This window comes from Oreochromis aureus, linkage group 13 (genome assembly GCF_013358895.1).
Source record: "Oreochromis aureus strain Israel breed Guangdong linkage group 13, ZZ_aureus, whole genome shotgun sequence".
NCBI lineage: Eukaryota > Metazoa > Chordata > Actinopteri > Cichliformes > Cichlidae > Oreochromis > Oreochromis aureus.
The window spans coordinates 1,927,287-1,943,236 of NC_052954.1; the positions used below are offsets into that span (position 1 = coordinate 1,927,287).

A 15,950-nucleotide genomic window follows, 5' to 3' on the forward strand; every position below is an offset into this window, starting at 1 on the left:
GGAGAACAAAAGACGTTGTGCGGACCAGATGTCGGGCTATGTGAGACTACTTCTGCAGACAAAACAGGAGATTAAGAACACAGGGTAAAATAGGTAGAAAGAAGGCAGTGCTATCCTGCAGCGAGTGGCAGGGAAGGTGGCTCCTGGGCATGTTGAAGCAGCAGCTGCATGGTGGTCAGCAGGAGTGAGATCCATCTCTTTTTCTCCCTCTCTTTCTCTCTTTGCTGGGTTGCAAAGGTGTAGATGGAAGAAAGTTGCTGTGCATGGCCAGCCTGACGTTCTCTGCTCTCTCTCACTGTCCCTCAATGTGTCTCTCTCTTTCCCCACAGTAGGCAGAGGTGCAAGATTGTCAGAGGTCGGTAATTGGCTGATATGAGAGTGTTTTGATTGGAGATGGAGAGGCAGGAGGCGTAGGAGTCGCGGTGTGATGGAGAACTACGTTCCGGGCCAATTTTTCAGGACTACACTGAATCCACAGTCAGAAACTGGCAAATAACAACTGAAGATTTGGCCACGGTTTCACAAATCACTAAAAGGTTTCCTAAAAGAGCTGTAGTGAAGGTGAATATGTCCCCACAAAGAATTCATGCTGAAAACAGTCCTACCTTCAACATTACAGCATCTACAGTATTGCAAAAAGACAGGAGCACCTCAAACAGTCCACCTGTCTGAGTCTGACTGTACGACTGAAGTTTAAAGTGAGACTTTGACCTACCTCGTCTGACCAGGTATGGTTTTGTGTAGTCCCAGCTCTCGTTGTCATTCTTAATAACATTCAGACGTGTTGGCTGTTGAAAAGAAACATAAAAAAAAGAAAAAGATTCAGGATCGAGCTGGATGGATCTGTGATAGCAGGGAGAGTCTCGGAGAAATCACTGAAGAAAACTCCAAACACTGTGTAGAGCAACAGTTTATGAGTTTGTCGTGTATTTGTATACCTGTACAGTCATTTCATGACACAAAGCAAAAGGTGCACAAAAAAGAAACTAACCAATTAAATGTATTCATTAAATTTTAAAATGTATTTTTAAATGTGCAGAATTTAAGAGTAACATTAGAGATTATTTCTGGTGTTCATCCTACGAGTAAGGATCTGTTACTGGTTATACTGAGGATGTAAACAGGTTCAGTGCACTTGATTTATTTGTTATATAAAACTAATTCAGGTTGGTAGATCTAGTCTCACCAATGACTATTTTTACTGGACCCTGTTCCAAGAAAGTAGATTTAACACATTCGGAGTATAAACCTAAACTGAGCGTCCAGTTCCACCAAGGCTATTCCAGAATTAGTACAGCTAGTCTCAACTCTGAATTTTGTTTTCTTAAGTTGCAGTGCGTCACTTGCTGTCAGACCATTTAACACCACCAAGCCTAATAGAACAAGAATAAAAATGTCTTTTAAACATGAATTTAATTAAATGTTAATATAATCTCTCAGAGCCTCCTGTGAGCTACTGACAGTTGTTTGTAGACGGGTATACTTTTAATGGTTTCATAATGAATTTGCTCACACACACACACACACACACACACACACACACACACACACACACACACACACACACCTAGAACAGGATTTTACTGAACCTCAGCTGACTGTCACAACATTTTTCTTCTACATCTGGAAAGTTTGCTACTGATTTTTTCAGTCCTGTAAGCTATCAAAACAGATTTCAGCTGTTTGTTGTAATAAAGATAGTGTTTACTATTTAAGGCGCACATTATTAACATTATTGGCAATTTTAAAACGTGACTTTTGTGACACAGTTTCTAAGCTCTCATCAGAGAGGATATAAAAGATAACTAACTATCATACCTAAATAATGTCCTTTTGATGTACTGAAAGGTTGTTGGACTTTCAGTATATATTGTATCACTGCAGCAAACAGTTCCAAAAGACCTAATATAGCATAAGAAAGTTGTTAAAACCTTTTCTGGAGGTATCGTTTGCCACAGCAAACCTTGCAGTCAGGGTAAATCAGTGCTGTCTACATAGCACAAAAACACTCTGTGGATGCTGATGCTGCTGATGTTTCTCTTACCCTTGCATATTCAATCTTTAGTGTACAGCAACCTGCATAGATGTCAGCTCCGTTCAGAGCTGCTTTCGCCTTCTGAGCACACTGAACTGACTCAAATCTGCAGGAGCTTGGTTAAGGAGAGGACGTTCATACACAGAGATATATAAAATACATACATTACAGATACTTATGCATAGCTACATTCAATAATCGCAATGAAACCATGGGTAGAAGCACAGGTAAAAATACATACATTATTCCTTCCTCTATATCTTCCTCACACTCTTGTTGGGACTGTGGTTCATCCTGCACTTCTCCATGGCTGGTGCTAGCAACAGCAGCCTTTTGTGACTGTGAGGACTAACCTGCCAGTTAATTAGACACATTTTGCTGCATTTATTTGTTGTTTCTTTCTCCTTTTCTGGCTTTTCAGCTCCACCTTTTTGCAACATCTTCCAAATTAAACTCTGTTCCACAAGTTGTGTGAGTGCACAGCGAAGGTAGGGGAGGGCATGGTAGTGTTAAGAGATTTAAGTGGGAAACACAGTGTCAGTAATGAAAATGAAAGAATGGGCTGCTGTAGCGTGTAGGGCCAGTGTGTCAATTTACACATCTGACCAAAAGTGTGTCACCCCACCAGTCAAATGCCCAGTATGCCAGATTACCGGTCCAGCCCAGCCTACCCAAGTTAAAACCTATCCAGGGTGGTATGAGGACTCCTGCTCTTGTTTGATCTGGGAAGCTAAGCAGGGTTGGGTCTGGTTAGTACTTGGATGGGAGACCACCTGGGAAAACCAGGTGCTGTAAGCTTGGGTGGGGGTGGAGCAGGTCATCTACTGATCGGAAGGTTGGTGGTTCGATCCCTGGTTCCCCCTGGCCTGCATGCCAAATATGAGTACTTAAAATCATAGAAGAAAGTGCTTGTGAATGTTGTATCAAGTGCTTTGAGGATTCTGAGTAGAAAAAAATCAGACCAGTTACTGTAGGACAAAAGGCAGGATACACCCCTGACTGGTTCCAGTCCTTTACAGTGCTAACACAGAGAGACAGACACTTGCACATGGGTTTCTGTGATGTTTCTAAGAGTCGTGACTTCTACCATTGGAGACTGACACACACTCCCACAGCTTTAAAACAGAAACATTGCCGTGTCCAAATTCATAGGCTGCATCCTCCTGAGGACCGGGTAGGCCGGAAGTGAGCGGCTGTGAAATTGGATGATCTAGCCTTCAGGTCTGTGTCACCGCTGTCTCGGTGGAGTTTAATAACCTCAGCCGTCTGCTCCTTGCTATCTAAAATATAATAGGACACTGGATTAAACTCTCGACCGTCTCACACTTCTGTTTAATCAGTTTTCTGTGTGATGTTTATTCAGCTGTGTGAAAACTAGAGATGGACCCATCCGATATTACGTATCGGTATCGGTTCGATACTGACGTAAATTACTGGATCGGATATCGGAGAGAAATAAAAAATGTAATCCGATCCATTAAATATCAGAAAAACGTCTCACAAAACTTGCGACACGGCGTAACTCGGCTCATAACCGTAGCACGTCGGAGCAGTGTGCTCACGTGATTGAGCGGCTGTGTGTATTTGTAGCCTGCTACCAAACCAGCATTTCATCTCCGAGGAAGTTATCCCAGAGAGAAGTAAAGCAAGTGTGTAAGTTCATCTCTGAATGTTTGTAAAGCGTTCCCACGTTAACCTTAACAACCGATATATGGAGCGACTGCCTCTCTCTCTCTCCCTCACCTTCCTGCCGCTACTTCAATCATGAAACTGATCAATGATCAGCTGATCGGCTTTTCTGTCGCGAGTCCGTCTCTCTTCTTTGTTTTTGGCCCACTTTGCACCAGAAAGAGGAAACCAGCGGCTGAACAACAGCAGCACGTTTAAGCTTGATAAGCTGTTGTTAGAATGTATTTAATATTACTTTCTACACCAGGATCCTTTTCTATGTAGCTGACGGCTGGTAACTGTGCAGGGGCGGATCTAGCAAAGTGTAGCCAGGGGGGCCGATAGGGCATGAACAGGGAAAAGGGGGCACAAAGACATACTTTTCTTTCTTATTCTCATTTAAAATGTCGAGCTTTTAATAAATAATTATCTGAATCTTACACCCAAAGTTTTAATCTGATGTAAAATGTATAGAAGTCCATTACTGTATATAGTAACTGTTAAGTCTAATATACCCTAGTAAGCTATAGTACTTTTTCCTTTGGGAAGGTACCATCTGTGCAGTCTGCAATTCTGTTGAAGAAAGATGTTGAATCTATTTAATTATTCTTGAAAAATAATTTATTTCTGTGCTTTTTTTTCACACTGCATCAAATTAAAGTTGATTACATCGATTAAGCATCACGAGGTGGATGGTAAATGGTAAATGGCCTGCATTTGTATAGCGCTTTTCTAGTCCATAGGACCCCAAAGCGCTTTACACTACATTCAGTCATTCACCCATTCACACACACATTCACACACTGGCGATAGCAAGCTACATTGTAGCCACAGCTGCCCTGGGGCGCACTGACAGAGGCGAGGCTGCCGGACACAGGCGCCACCGGGCCCTCTGACCACCACCAGTAGGCAAACATGGGGTTAGTATCTTGCCCAAGGATATTTGGCATGCAGCCAGGATGCAGCCTGGGATCGAACCACCGACCTTCTGATTAGTGGCTGACCTGCTCTGCCACCTGAGCTACAGCCAGAGGGTGGGGGGTGGTTCCCTATTTTTTTTTTGCTGGGAGTTTGCAACCCTATTAGTTAGGTTGCTTAATATTTCTGCTAAGTACTCTTTAAAATACCAGAATAGGGAGGATGGAGCAGGTTTAAGTTTATTAGATTGATCAGTGTTGCTGAACTATGAAATATTTTGGGCACAGTGTATTTTTTGCATACAGGTATAACAGAATAGTTTTAGTGTTTTGTTTTGTTTTAACTTGAGTATGAACTTATACAAAAAGCAGCAAGATATTAACAAAACTGTTTTATTGATTAAAAAACACACTATATCGGATTCATATCGGTATCGGCAGATATCCAAATTTATGATATCGGTATCGGACATAAAAAAGTGGTATCGTGCCATCTCTAGTGAAAACTATAACTTTAATCTCAGCCAAACCGATTTATTTAGGAACACATAAAACACTGAAAAAGCCAAACAATAACATTTTTAAGTTATCTAAGTGACTTATATATCATGTTTAACCTGCATAGTGAAAGACCGCGGGGATCTGAAAATGACGGGAGATTGCTGTTCTCGCCAGCTCTAGTGAGCCTCGACCTCCCGGTCAGCTATCGAGCTGGTGGGTAACAGACGTCTCCAAAAACATCGGAGCACTTTTGCAAATATGTGATGTCTTGATAAACCGAGCAGATATTTGAAGTTTACACAGCTACATTCTGAAAATATCTTAAACGTTTATTTTGTGACCCAGAATAAGTAATAAGAGTAATATTAACACTAAGTAGCTGCCGCCATTGTTGGAAACTGAAATTGGCTGGGCCGCGCTATGAATTCTGGGATATGGTGGGCCATGAAGGATACACCCGACCCATCCTTCAAATCTGGGGAAAAGCAGGACGCATTTGTCGGCCGGATTCATAGGAGTCTATGAATTGGGACAGCCTTTGTTGCATTGCTGTGACATAGTCAGCCTAAAAATGCGGCCTCGGGAGGATGCAGCCCATGAATTTGGTCACCCCCCATGAGAACACTCGGTGAAACACTGAAGGTGTACATGTGGTAAACTGTTATGATGCAGATGTGAGGAACGAGTGAGGCCACAAACCTTGAACCGCAACTTTGCAGGGGTATACTGTACACACACAAATTCACCCATTCAGTAAGGATACTCCACCATGGCTTGGATTCCATTTCGTTTAAAGATGACGATCCTTAGCACACTGCCAATCGGGTTACATACAGTGTACAGAACATCCTGCATCAATTGGGGACACACACACACACACACACACACACACACACACACACACACACACTGCAGCATTAGGGTTAATGGTAAATGGCCTGTATTTAAATAGCGCTTTTACATATCCAGTCATCCACCCATTCACACACTGGTGATGGCAAGCTACATTGTAGCCACAGCCACCCTGGGGCGCACTGACAGAGGCGAGGCTGCCGGACACTGGCGCCACCGGGCCCTCTGACCACCACCAGTAGGCAATGGGTGAAGTGTCTTGCCCAAGGACACAACGACCAAGACTGTCCAAGCCGGGGCTCGAACCAGCAACCTTCCAATTACAAGGCGAACTCCCAACTCTTGAGCCACGATCGCCCCGTTAATCTATGAGTTTCTAATGTTGAGACCTTCATGTATGAAGGCTAAGACAGCCATGTAACAGGAGCAGTTTTGTTTTTGTATTTTCAACTCCATTCACTTTTACATATATATTGCTTTAGAGCCAACTCACAATGGCAATCATGACAAATATAACTGAGACACCCGATGTAGCAGGAATTACACAAACACGTTCTGGTGTAAAATTCTGGTGACGGTTAAGTTAGGTACAGGCGACATATGTTGAACATAAATTTAAAAAATATATGCAAATGGAGATCGTAACATCGCACTTGCAGGGGATGATGAATACAAAAATAATAATAATAATAATAATGATAATAATAATAATAATGGATTGCATTTATATAGCGCTTTTCAGGCCCTCAAAGCGCTGTACAATTCCACTACTCATTCACTCTCACATTCACACACTGGTGGAGGCAAGCTACAGTTTAGCTAAAGAATTGATGTTTGTGCAAAGTTCTGTTCGGATTTCCTGTCCATTTAAAGAAGACAGATGGTACAACTTAATTATCAGTTATACATTATTAAGAGACATGAAGCCTAAAAATCACGCAAGGTATAAACCACATCCATCAGCATATCATAAAGACTGAGTTATTGCTCGAAGAAGAAGGTACACTTAACAAAAGAGAGAGCTCAGACGTCCCTCTGGACCTGCATGTGTGTTTACCGTTGTTATTGGGTAGAGTGGGTTCTGTATGGACAGCAGGAGGACTTTGTTACCACTGTTGGGGTTGTCAGCATTTGTTGGCCTGGTGATTCTTTTGGATGTGGAATAATTAAAGTATGCTTGTTGACCTGGTGAAAAAATGAAAAATACAAACACAAACAGTATGCTACATTTGAGTATATGTTACCGATCAATTTCATAAATAATTTATCACAGTAAAAAGGACAGAAATCAAAAACCTGCGATGTATACTGGCTCCTTGGCTCCACAGGACACACAGCGGTCTGCACTCTCCACTGCAGAGAATTCCACCAAGGCCTGACGCTTGAATGGCATCATCATCACATAACTGAAAACATATGCACAAACACCTGGATAAAACATGGACATGAACTGCTGAAAACTGTCTCCACTTTATAGGTGTTAATTTGATGGGTCACTCCTCAGTCAGCTGCACTCCAACTCCACTGCAGGTTTCCCCAGGGCCACATTTGCACAATGACTGAAACCAGCCCACTGAATGAACAATGGGCTGTGAGGTCAGTTCCTTGACATTTAATATGCACATTCTCATGACCATTGATCACTAACCACTGACCAAAGCTCATTGATCAATGGCCATGAGTCCCATTCACAGAGAGTTGGGGAATGACTGCAATCACAGCATTGTAAGATGGTGACCGATGTACCCTTAGGCCCCCTCCTTCATTCAGAGATGGTCTTTCCCTTTTCACGTAAATGGCCTCCTTGACTCCGCGCTCAAACCAGCGTTCCTCCCTGTCCAGGATGTGTACATCCTCATTATTGAAAGAGTGTCCACTGGCCTGTAGGTGTAAATAGACTGCAGAGTCCTGGCCTGATGCTCTGTGTTGTAGCATCCTGATGACACCCAATTTTTGCTCCAGTGGATGATGAGAGTCAAACCTTAAATACTGATCCGTATAGGTTTATGGTACACATCAGCTTTTAGATGTGCCCCCACAAGTTGGCCACGATGGGTGAAACTGGGGAGCCCATGGCACACCCATGTTTCTGCCTGTAGAACTGACCCTTGTATGTGAAATAGGTGGCATGAAGACACAGTTCCAAAAGCAAACACACTTGGTCGATGCTGAGAGTGGTCCTGTTGCTGAGGTTGGGGTCATCCTGTAATCTCTTACGGACTACCTCCAACACAGTGGTGGTTCAGGGGCAGGAACGTAAGTGAAGAGAGATGTAACATCGTACAAGACCATTGTTTCATCTGCCTCCATAATGACATCTCTCACCTTCTCATTAAAATCCGAAGTATTCTGGATGTGGTTTTCAGAGCTGCCTACCAACGGGTTGAGGATTGAAGCCAGAAATAGGTGAGTATAGGCGAGTTACAGACAATCGGTCTTAAAGGTGCACCCTGTTTATGTATCTTCGGTAAACCATACAGACTTTGTGTAGATTCCCCTGGGTATAGCCTGTAGTATGAGGTCCGGTCAATAGCATCGTCTTGTTCTAACTGCTTCAGACAGTCCATCTCCCTCTTCCTGTAACCACTTCCTGGGTCTTCTTTCAGGAGCTGATAAGTATTTTTGTCACTGAGCAGTGACAAAATTTTCTCAGGAACATTTTGTCACTTTGTCTGGTTTAGCAAAGGTTGGGGAAACTTGCAGTCAGCTGAGCCTGAAGAAGTCACTTGGATGAGTGGCAAAATGTTTCTCCCACTGAAAACTCTACGTCCAGATGAACATAATCAACCTTTTGAGATTTACTTACCTGGATGACTAAGCATGCATCAATACACTGTAAGCTTCAAGTTTCCCCACGACAGTATCATTAGAAGGCATAGCATATATCTTCACTAGTACGAAGATGATACCTAGCTTTATCTATCCATTCGGCTAGATAATACACATCTATCAGTTAAACTGAAGAATGGTCATAATGAGATGGGTGACCTCTAATATCCTGCTTTCAAATTCAGATAACATGGACGTTATTGTACTTGACACCCAAAATCTTAACCAAATGCTTCCTCTGGATGGCGTTACCTTGGCAATTCCAAGTACTTTGCTCTCAGACTGCTGGTTTAGTTGTGGTCCCTAAAGTAAAGTTTGAAAGTAGAATGGGAGGCAGAGTTTTCAGCTTTCAGACTCATCTTCTGTGGAACTACCTCCCAGTTTGGATTGAGGAGACAGGCACGTCTCTACTTTTAAGATTAGGCTTCAAACTTTCTTTTTTGCTAAAGCATATAGTTAGGGCTGGACCAGGTGACCCTGAATCCTCCCTTAGTTATGCTCCAATAAGTGTAGGCTGCTGGGGGATTCCCATGATACACAGTTTCTTCTTGACTCAACTTTTTACTCACTATGTGTTTATATTTAATCATTATTACATTATTACTAATCTCTGGCTCTCTTCCACAGTGTGTCTTTTGTCCTGTCTTCCTCCCATCAACCCTAACTGGTCATGGCAGATGGACGCCCCTCCCCGAGCCTGGATCTGTTGGAGGATTCTTCCTGTTTAGATAGAGTTTTACTTCCCAGTGTCACCAAGTGCTTGCTCACAGGTCTAATTAGATCTGATTGTAGGGGGTATTTTATGGTCTTTACCTTACAATAGAAAATGCCAAGAGGCAACTATTGTTGTGATTTGGCACTATATAAATCAAATCAATTCAACTGAAGTTTTAAAAGCTCAAATGTCAATGGACAAATGAACATAACTTAAATACAAAGTTTGTTTTTAATGCTCCTTTGCACTCAATGATCCTGAAGTCTAGAACCATGGACATCAGCAATTGCTGCATTTCCTTCCTTGAGATGCTCTGTCAGGCCTTTATTGAAGCTGCCTTTAGATGCTGCTTGTTTGCGGCTTTCTTTATCTTCAGTTTTCCTCCATCCATAGCCTTCAGTTACATGAAAAGCAAATCATGGTCCAATTGGCGGAGACCAGGTGACAGGCTTGACCATGGAAGAATATCCTCTTGGGTTGATTTTGAGTATGGTTTGTGTCATTTAAATGAGTGATGAAGCATTTCTCCCACTGCAAATGCAACATCCAGAATCAACTTTCTGGGATTCTGGAAAGAATATTCACAGAAACTGCCCAGAAATAGTTATGACAACGTTTTACCTTGATACTCAAAAAGAACAAAGGCCAGAATTGCTGCTATCATTACTTAGGTATCATTAATGATCTAAAACAGTAGTTCCCAAACTTTTTTTTGCTGGGCCCCCCTTTGTTTTACAAGAAAAATGTCCCCCCCCCCGCGCGCACGCACAAACACATCCTCCAAACACACCCACCCATATTTTGCTCCATTGCAGTTTATTTCACACCTCAAACATTTAGTAAACAATTAAGCAAATACAAGTAAACAGCAATAAATTACAGGCAGTAACGAAATAAACTACTAACTCTTTTATGCTACATCCGCACCTACACGGGTATTTTTGAAAACGCAGCTGTTTCGTCCACACGTAAACGGCGTTTGGAATCACCGAAAATGGAGATTTTTTAAAAGTCTTTTGCGTTTACGTGTGGACGAGGAATACGGAGTTCGTCACGCAACGTCAAAGGGATGTGCCTCTTTTCACGTCACGCTGTGCGCCACGTTGTTTACATGAGATTAATTGCAGAATAGCAGATAGAGACGAAATAGTCTTCAGGTTTTACACGCTTGCATACACGCACGCAGTTACTGTCCCTCCATTCAGAAAGGCAGAGGTGTCACAGTGTAATTATTTTACATGTAGTTGTTTTTTTCCTGTGTAATAATATTTAACATTGCTATCAATACATTTTTCAATCCCTCTGCAAAATGGGTTCAAAAACATAAACAACTGTTGGATGCTGTTTGTCCGTGATTTGAACAGGGGGAACAAATCGTGATTGTTATTTGATGATGTTATTTGTATCCCACTGTAACTTTACTGCATAAAGAGCTAACATCTCCAAAATGTCAGGAGTAGTTAGTCATTACAACAAGTGTTTGTGAACTAAAAATCAAGAATGTGGGATCCTGTTTGTCCTTGATTTGAACAGCCCAGCACGTGCTCCTGACGCAGGGAAAACCAATTCTGCAGTGGAGACCTACCTTGGCACTTGTGCAGGTGAAACCAAAGGGCAGATATGCTTCACCATATTTTCTAGTCTTTGGCTTAGAATGAAGTTGGTTTGGAGACATATTCAGCTATGCTTCATCTCCTGCTTTGCGTTTGTGGAGGCGCCCTGTGCTAGCAGTGTCCAAGCATCGGTTTTTTTGTTTTGTTTTTTCCTTTTCATGCCGCGTCCCCCTTGCAATGGCTCTGGGCTGGGCCCCACACTTTGGGAAGGTCTGATTTAAAAGAAGTAATTGATGCTGTTTGAGGAACATCCAACAATCAGAAAAATTATTCACAAATTGAAAAATTCAAGACGACTGGCAGTCTTTCCAGTCTTCCAGATCTATCTGCAAACTCACCCCCAGGGCAGACTGTGCAGTTCTCAGAGAAACTGCAAAAACCCAAGGGCTACATCTCAGACTGTATAATTATAGCTTGCTGGGAAGGAGTGATGATTTGGGCAACTTTTGCAACCACAGGACCTGAGCAATTTGGAATAACTGAGACAACCACAAAACCTCCTCTGTATGTCAAAGTATTGTATAATCGAATAAAAGGCCATCTGACCAATAGCTGAAGTTTAGTCAAAATTGGGTCATGCAGAAGAACAACAGATATGTTACTGCTGTAAATAGAGAATGGCTGAAAAAAGAAAGGTCTCAAGATGTTGCATGAACACATCCAGTCACTATCCAGAGCAATGCTGGAGCCCCATCAAAGTGACCATTAGATTCTTGGTCACTTCCTTGACTAAGACCCCTCTACCCTGTTTGCTCAGATTGGCTGAGCAGTCAGCCTTAGGAAGAGTCATGGTGGTCCCTAACTGCTTCCATTTACAGATAATGTAGGCCACTATCCTCACTGAGACTGTCTATGCTGCAGATATTTTTCTGTACCCTTCCCAAGATCTGTGCCTCAATACAGTCCTGTCTCAGACTGTACTTAAGATCATTTCTTTATTTATGCATTTAAGAAAATGTTTTCTTTAAAAAAGATTTGTTGAATATTTATTATTGCTCATTAATTACACAAAAGTATTTCTTATCTGATTACTCGATTAATCAATGGAGAAATCATTAGAATACTCAATGACTAAAATAATCGATACCTTCAACCCTAGATCTGATGTACACCACCAATCATTTAATGCATTCAAGGATACTTTCAAGTTTCACATATCTACAAAGCAGAAACACTCGAATACTGTACACACTAGTTGCTGTCTCACCATATGGGTCCAAACTTTTCCAGGGCATCTATCAGGTCTGCTTCCACCACGGCCTCACACAGACCCCGAACGTGCACCACGGGACTGGGAGAGATACGATGGGAGTCCTCGCCATTATCCTGGAACACATACAGCCAGTCAGCCACAGTTATTCAATGATAAATGGACTGGTTCTTATATACTGCTATTCTAATTTTTCTGGTATTTAAATGAGCCTCAGCATACTTTGGGAATAGCTCATCTAGAGGAACACAATTAAAAATTCTGTATCTGATGAACCTTCAAATACCGCAGACGTTGTGTAAAAATTTACAATTTATCATCTGACAGAGACATCCTGCATTTAGTGTCGAAACCTGACCAAACTGTTTTTAATGTCCAAACTTAACAAATCCACACATCTTTTTTTTTTTTTAAATGATGTGTGGAAATCTGTGATTATGTAAGTTTATGCACATGGACATGAATCAGTACATATGAAATGTCATTTTCAGGGACACGAATATAAAGATTAAATACAACTTCACAAACTGCTGTGAGACCAGGTTGAACATTTCACATGTGTTTCCTTTCTGGAAGTAAAAGACTGAAGAATGATATGAGTAAGTAAAATTCGTTGGTCTTGTTGCTGATTATTTTGTCCATTATTTAGTCAATACAGCCCTGTTACCAAATTGAATAATGAACTACAACAAATTAAATTCAAATTAAATTTTATTTGCGTAGAAAAAGTCTATTAACACAGAGTGAGAAAGGTGACTGAAGAAAAACACTCAATGCGTCATGGGAATCCCCCAGCAGCCTACACTTGTTGGAGCATAACTAAGGGAGGATTCAGGGTCACCTGGTCCAGCCCTAACTATATGCTTTAGCAAAAAGGAAAGTTTTAAGCCTAATCTTAAAAGTAGAGATAGTGTCTGTCTCCTGAATCCAAACTGGGAGGTAGTTCCACAGAAGATGAGTCTGAAATCTGAAGACTCTGCCTCCCATTCTACTTTTAAATACCTTAGGAACAACAAGTAAGCCTGCAGTGCACGAGTGAAGTGTTCTCTTGGGTGATAGAGTACTATAAAGTCTCAATTTAGAAGCCCAAATTAGAGGTTTTCCAGGTCTTTGTCTTTAATACATTTCTCCAATTAGGAGGTAACACATACCTGCTAATAGCTATGTGTTATCTGAATTTATAGACCGATAAAGCTGGGTGTCATCTGCATACCAGTGAAAATGTATGCTACGCCTTCTAATGACACTGCCTAAAGAAAGCATGTATAATGTAAACAAAACTGGGCCTAGCACTGAACCCTGTGGAACTCCATAATTAACCTCAATATGTGACTCTACATGAAAAAAGGAGTCTACCGAATAGATGTGATTAAAACCACTGCAGTGCAGTACCTGTAATACCTACAGCGTGCTCTAATCGCTCTAATAGGATATTATGGTCAACAGTATCGAACGCAGCACTGAGGTCTAGCAGGACAAGCACAGAGATGAGTCCACTGTCAGAGGCCATAAGAAGATCATTTGTAACCTTCACTAAAGCTGTTTCTGTGCTGTGATGAGCTCTGAAACCTGACTGAAACTCTTCAAATAAGCCATTCCTCTGCAGATGATCTGTTAGCTGTTTGACAACTACTCTTTCAAGGATGTTTGATATGAAAGGAAGGTTGGAGATTGAAAGAAATCCGGAAAGAAAGAACACCGCAAATAAACATCACCAACCCTGCAATGGTGTTTACATGTCAGGTCTTTTGTGTTACAGTGTTGCTGAAAACCCACTGATTCGATGACAGACCCGTGACCAGTTCAGACAGTGACACTGACAACGACTTTCCAGGCACCTCAACATATATAACCCCATGGAGGGGCATATGGCATATATTAAAACTTTGTAGCGAATAATGGCTTGATTTTATTGGACAAGCATTTGGCAGGACGTGCATCGATGGTGCACATCCTGCCCTGAGGCCATTTCAAAAGAGACTTTGCGCCCACTACTGTTAATGGAGATTCCTTTGAGCACATTGGCATGGCACTTATAGTGCCATTTCCCCAGAGTGCACAGTGATATCGCTTTGTATTAGTTCTAGTGGATATCTTTAAGATGTGTCACTGTGCACCTTTTCTGCAAAGAGTGGGGTGCAGGCCCTATTTCAGATAATCTCCCAAGTCTGGATCCCGACAGAGATACTGACTGACCAGGGCACATCGTTCATGTCTCAACCACTACAAGACTGTACGAATTACTGGCATTAAACCTGTTCAAACCAGCATCCACCAGCCTCAGACTGACGGGTTGGTGGAGTGGCTGGATACAACTTTTAAAATCCATGATTCGTAAGTTCATTCACAAGGATCAACACAATTGGGAATGTTGCTTAGACCCTCTGTTGTTTGCAGAGCGGGTCGTGCCCTAGGCCTCCACGGCAAAGACAAACTTTAAAAGATCAGAAAGTCTGGAGAAGTATCGCTCAAGACCAGTTTAAAAATTACAAGACAGTCTGGCTTCTTGGAAGGAAAATATACATAAAAATGAGAACTTAAGACTTTTACACAGTCGTGTATATAAGTGTATAAATCACCTAAAATAAAAACTTTTTTCAAAAGGGTTTTGTATCAAAATGATGAATTACAGCCATTTTTATATGCAGTCCATTATTTTCAGAGGCACAATGGAAAATAGGGAATTAACAAAAAAGCTGTTCATGAGCAAAAGTTGTAGTAAAACTCTAACAAAGACACGCCTACCATTCTGCAAAGTCTGCACTTCACTTTTTGCCTTGCTGTAACAAAATGCATCCACACCTACAACTAGGGCTGGGCGATATATCGAATTTTTAAAATATATCGATATATTTTTATATGAGATATGAGATGTGACAATATCATTTATATCGATATATATCGATACAGCTGCGAAATCTGACTGTCTTTGTTATTATGTTCAGCGTCTTTTAGATTACATTTTGACTGCACAATTGTGAGCTTTTTGTTATGCACAAAAACAACATTGTTTTATTTTATTTATGGAGCATTATTATTTAATAAATGCTGATAATTTATTTCTGAGTAATTTTTTCATGTACATCTACGCTATATGTTAATAAAAGTGCCTGTGTGAGATCTGGGACACAGCTTTGACTAAGAACTCTCTTTTTGTTCTTACTTTATGGCTTAAAAAAAAAAAAAAAATCGAGATATATATCCAATATATATATCTCGACCACCAACCTCTAACTCTCTCCCCCACCGATGTAGGAGCGGTGCTGAGCAGGATCAATGTCCACAAGGCTGCAGGTCCTGATGGCATCCCCGGGCGTGTTCTCAGAGCGTGTTCTGGGGAGCTTGCAGGAGTCCTGACAGACATATTCAATCTGTCTTTGGCCCACGCTGTGGTACCGGCCTGCTTCAAATCCACCTCCATCGTCCCGATACCGCCCAGTAGCACTCACCCCCATCATCACTAAGTGCTTAGAGCAGCTGGTCTTAGCACACTTCAAATCCTGTCTCCCCCCCACCCTGGACCCCCACCAATTTGCATACTGCCAGAACAGGAGCACAGAGGATGCAGTCTCCATCGCACTGCACTCTGTCCTCTCACACCTGGACAACA

The 15,950-nt window shown here is 41.7% G+C and overlaps 1 protein-coding gene across 2 annotated transcripts in view; it reads right to left on the bottom strand.

Annotated features, from left to right (window-relative positions):
- The window catches only part of LOC116320351 (heterogeneous nuclear ribonucleoprotein L-like), a 67,256-nt gene that overhangs the window by 31,780 nt on the left and 19,526 nt on the right, over window positions 1-15,950 (bottom strand). Inside the window, exons 2-7 of one of the 2 annotated variants that reach the window (XM_031739942.2) lie at window positions 12,338-12,456; window positions 7,270-7,379; window positions 7,031-7,158; window positions 5,885-5,970; window positions 2,045-2,141; window positions 716-788 (exon numbers count right to left, since the gene is read on the bottom strand). In XM_031739942.2, coding sequence (XP_031595802.1) covers window positions 716-788; window positions 2,045-2,141; window positions 5,885-5,970; window positions 7,031-7,158; window positions 7,270-7,379; window positions 12,338-12,456 — 613 coding nt within the window. The remainder of the gene's footprint in view (window positions 1-715; window positions 789-2,044; window positions 2,142-5,884; window positions 5,971-7,030; window positions 7,159-7,269; window positions 7,380-12,337; window positions 12,457-15,950) is intronic. The other variant, XM_039622005.1, reaches the window with a different exon arrangement.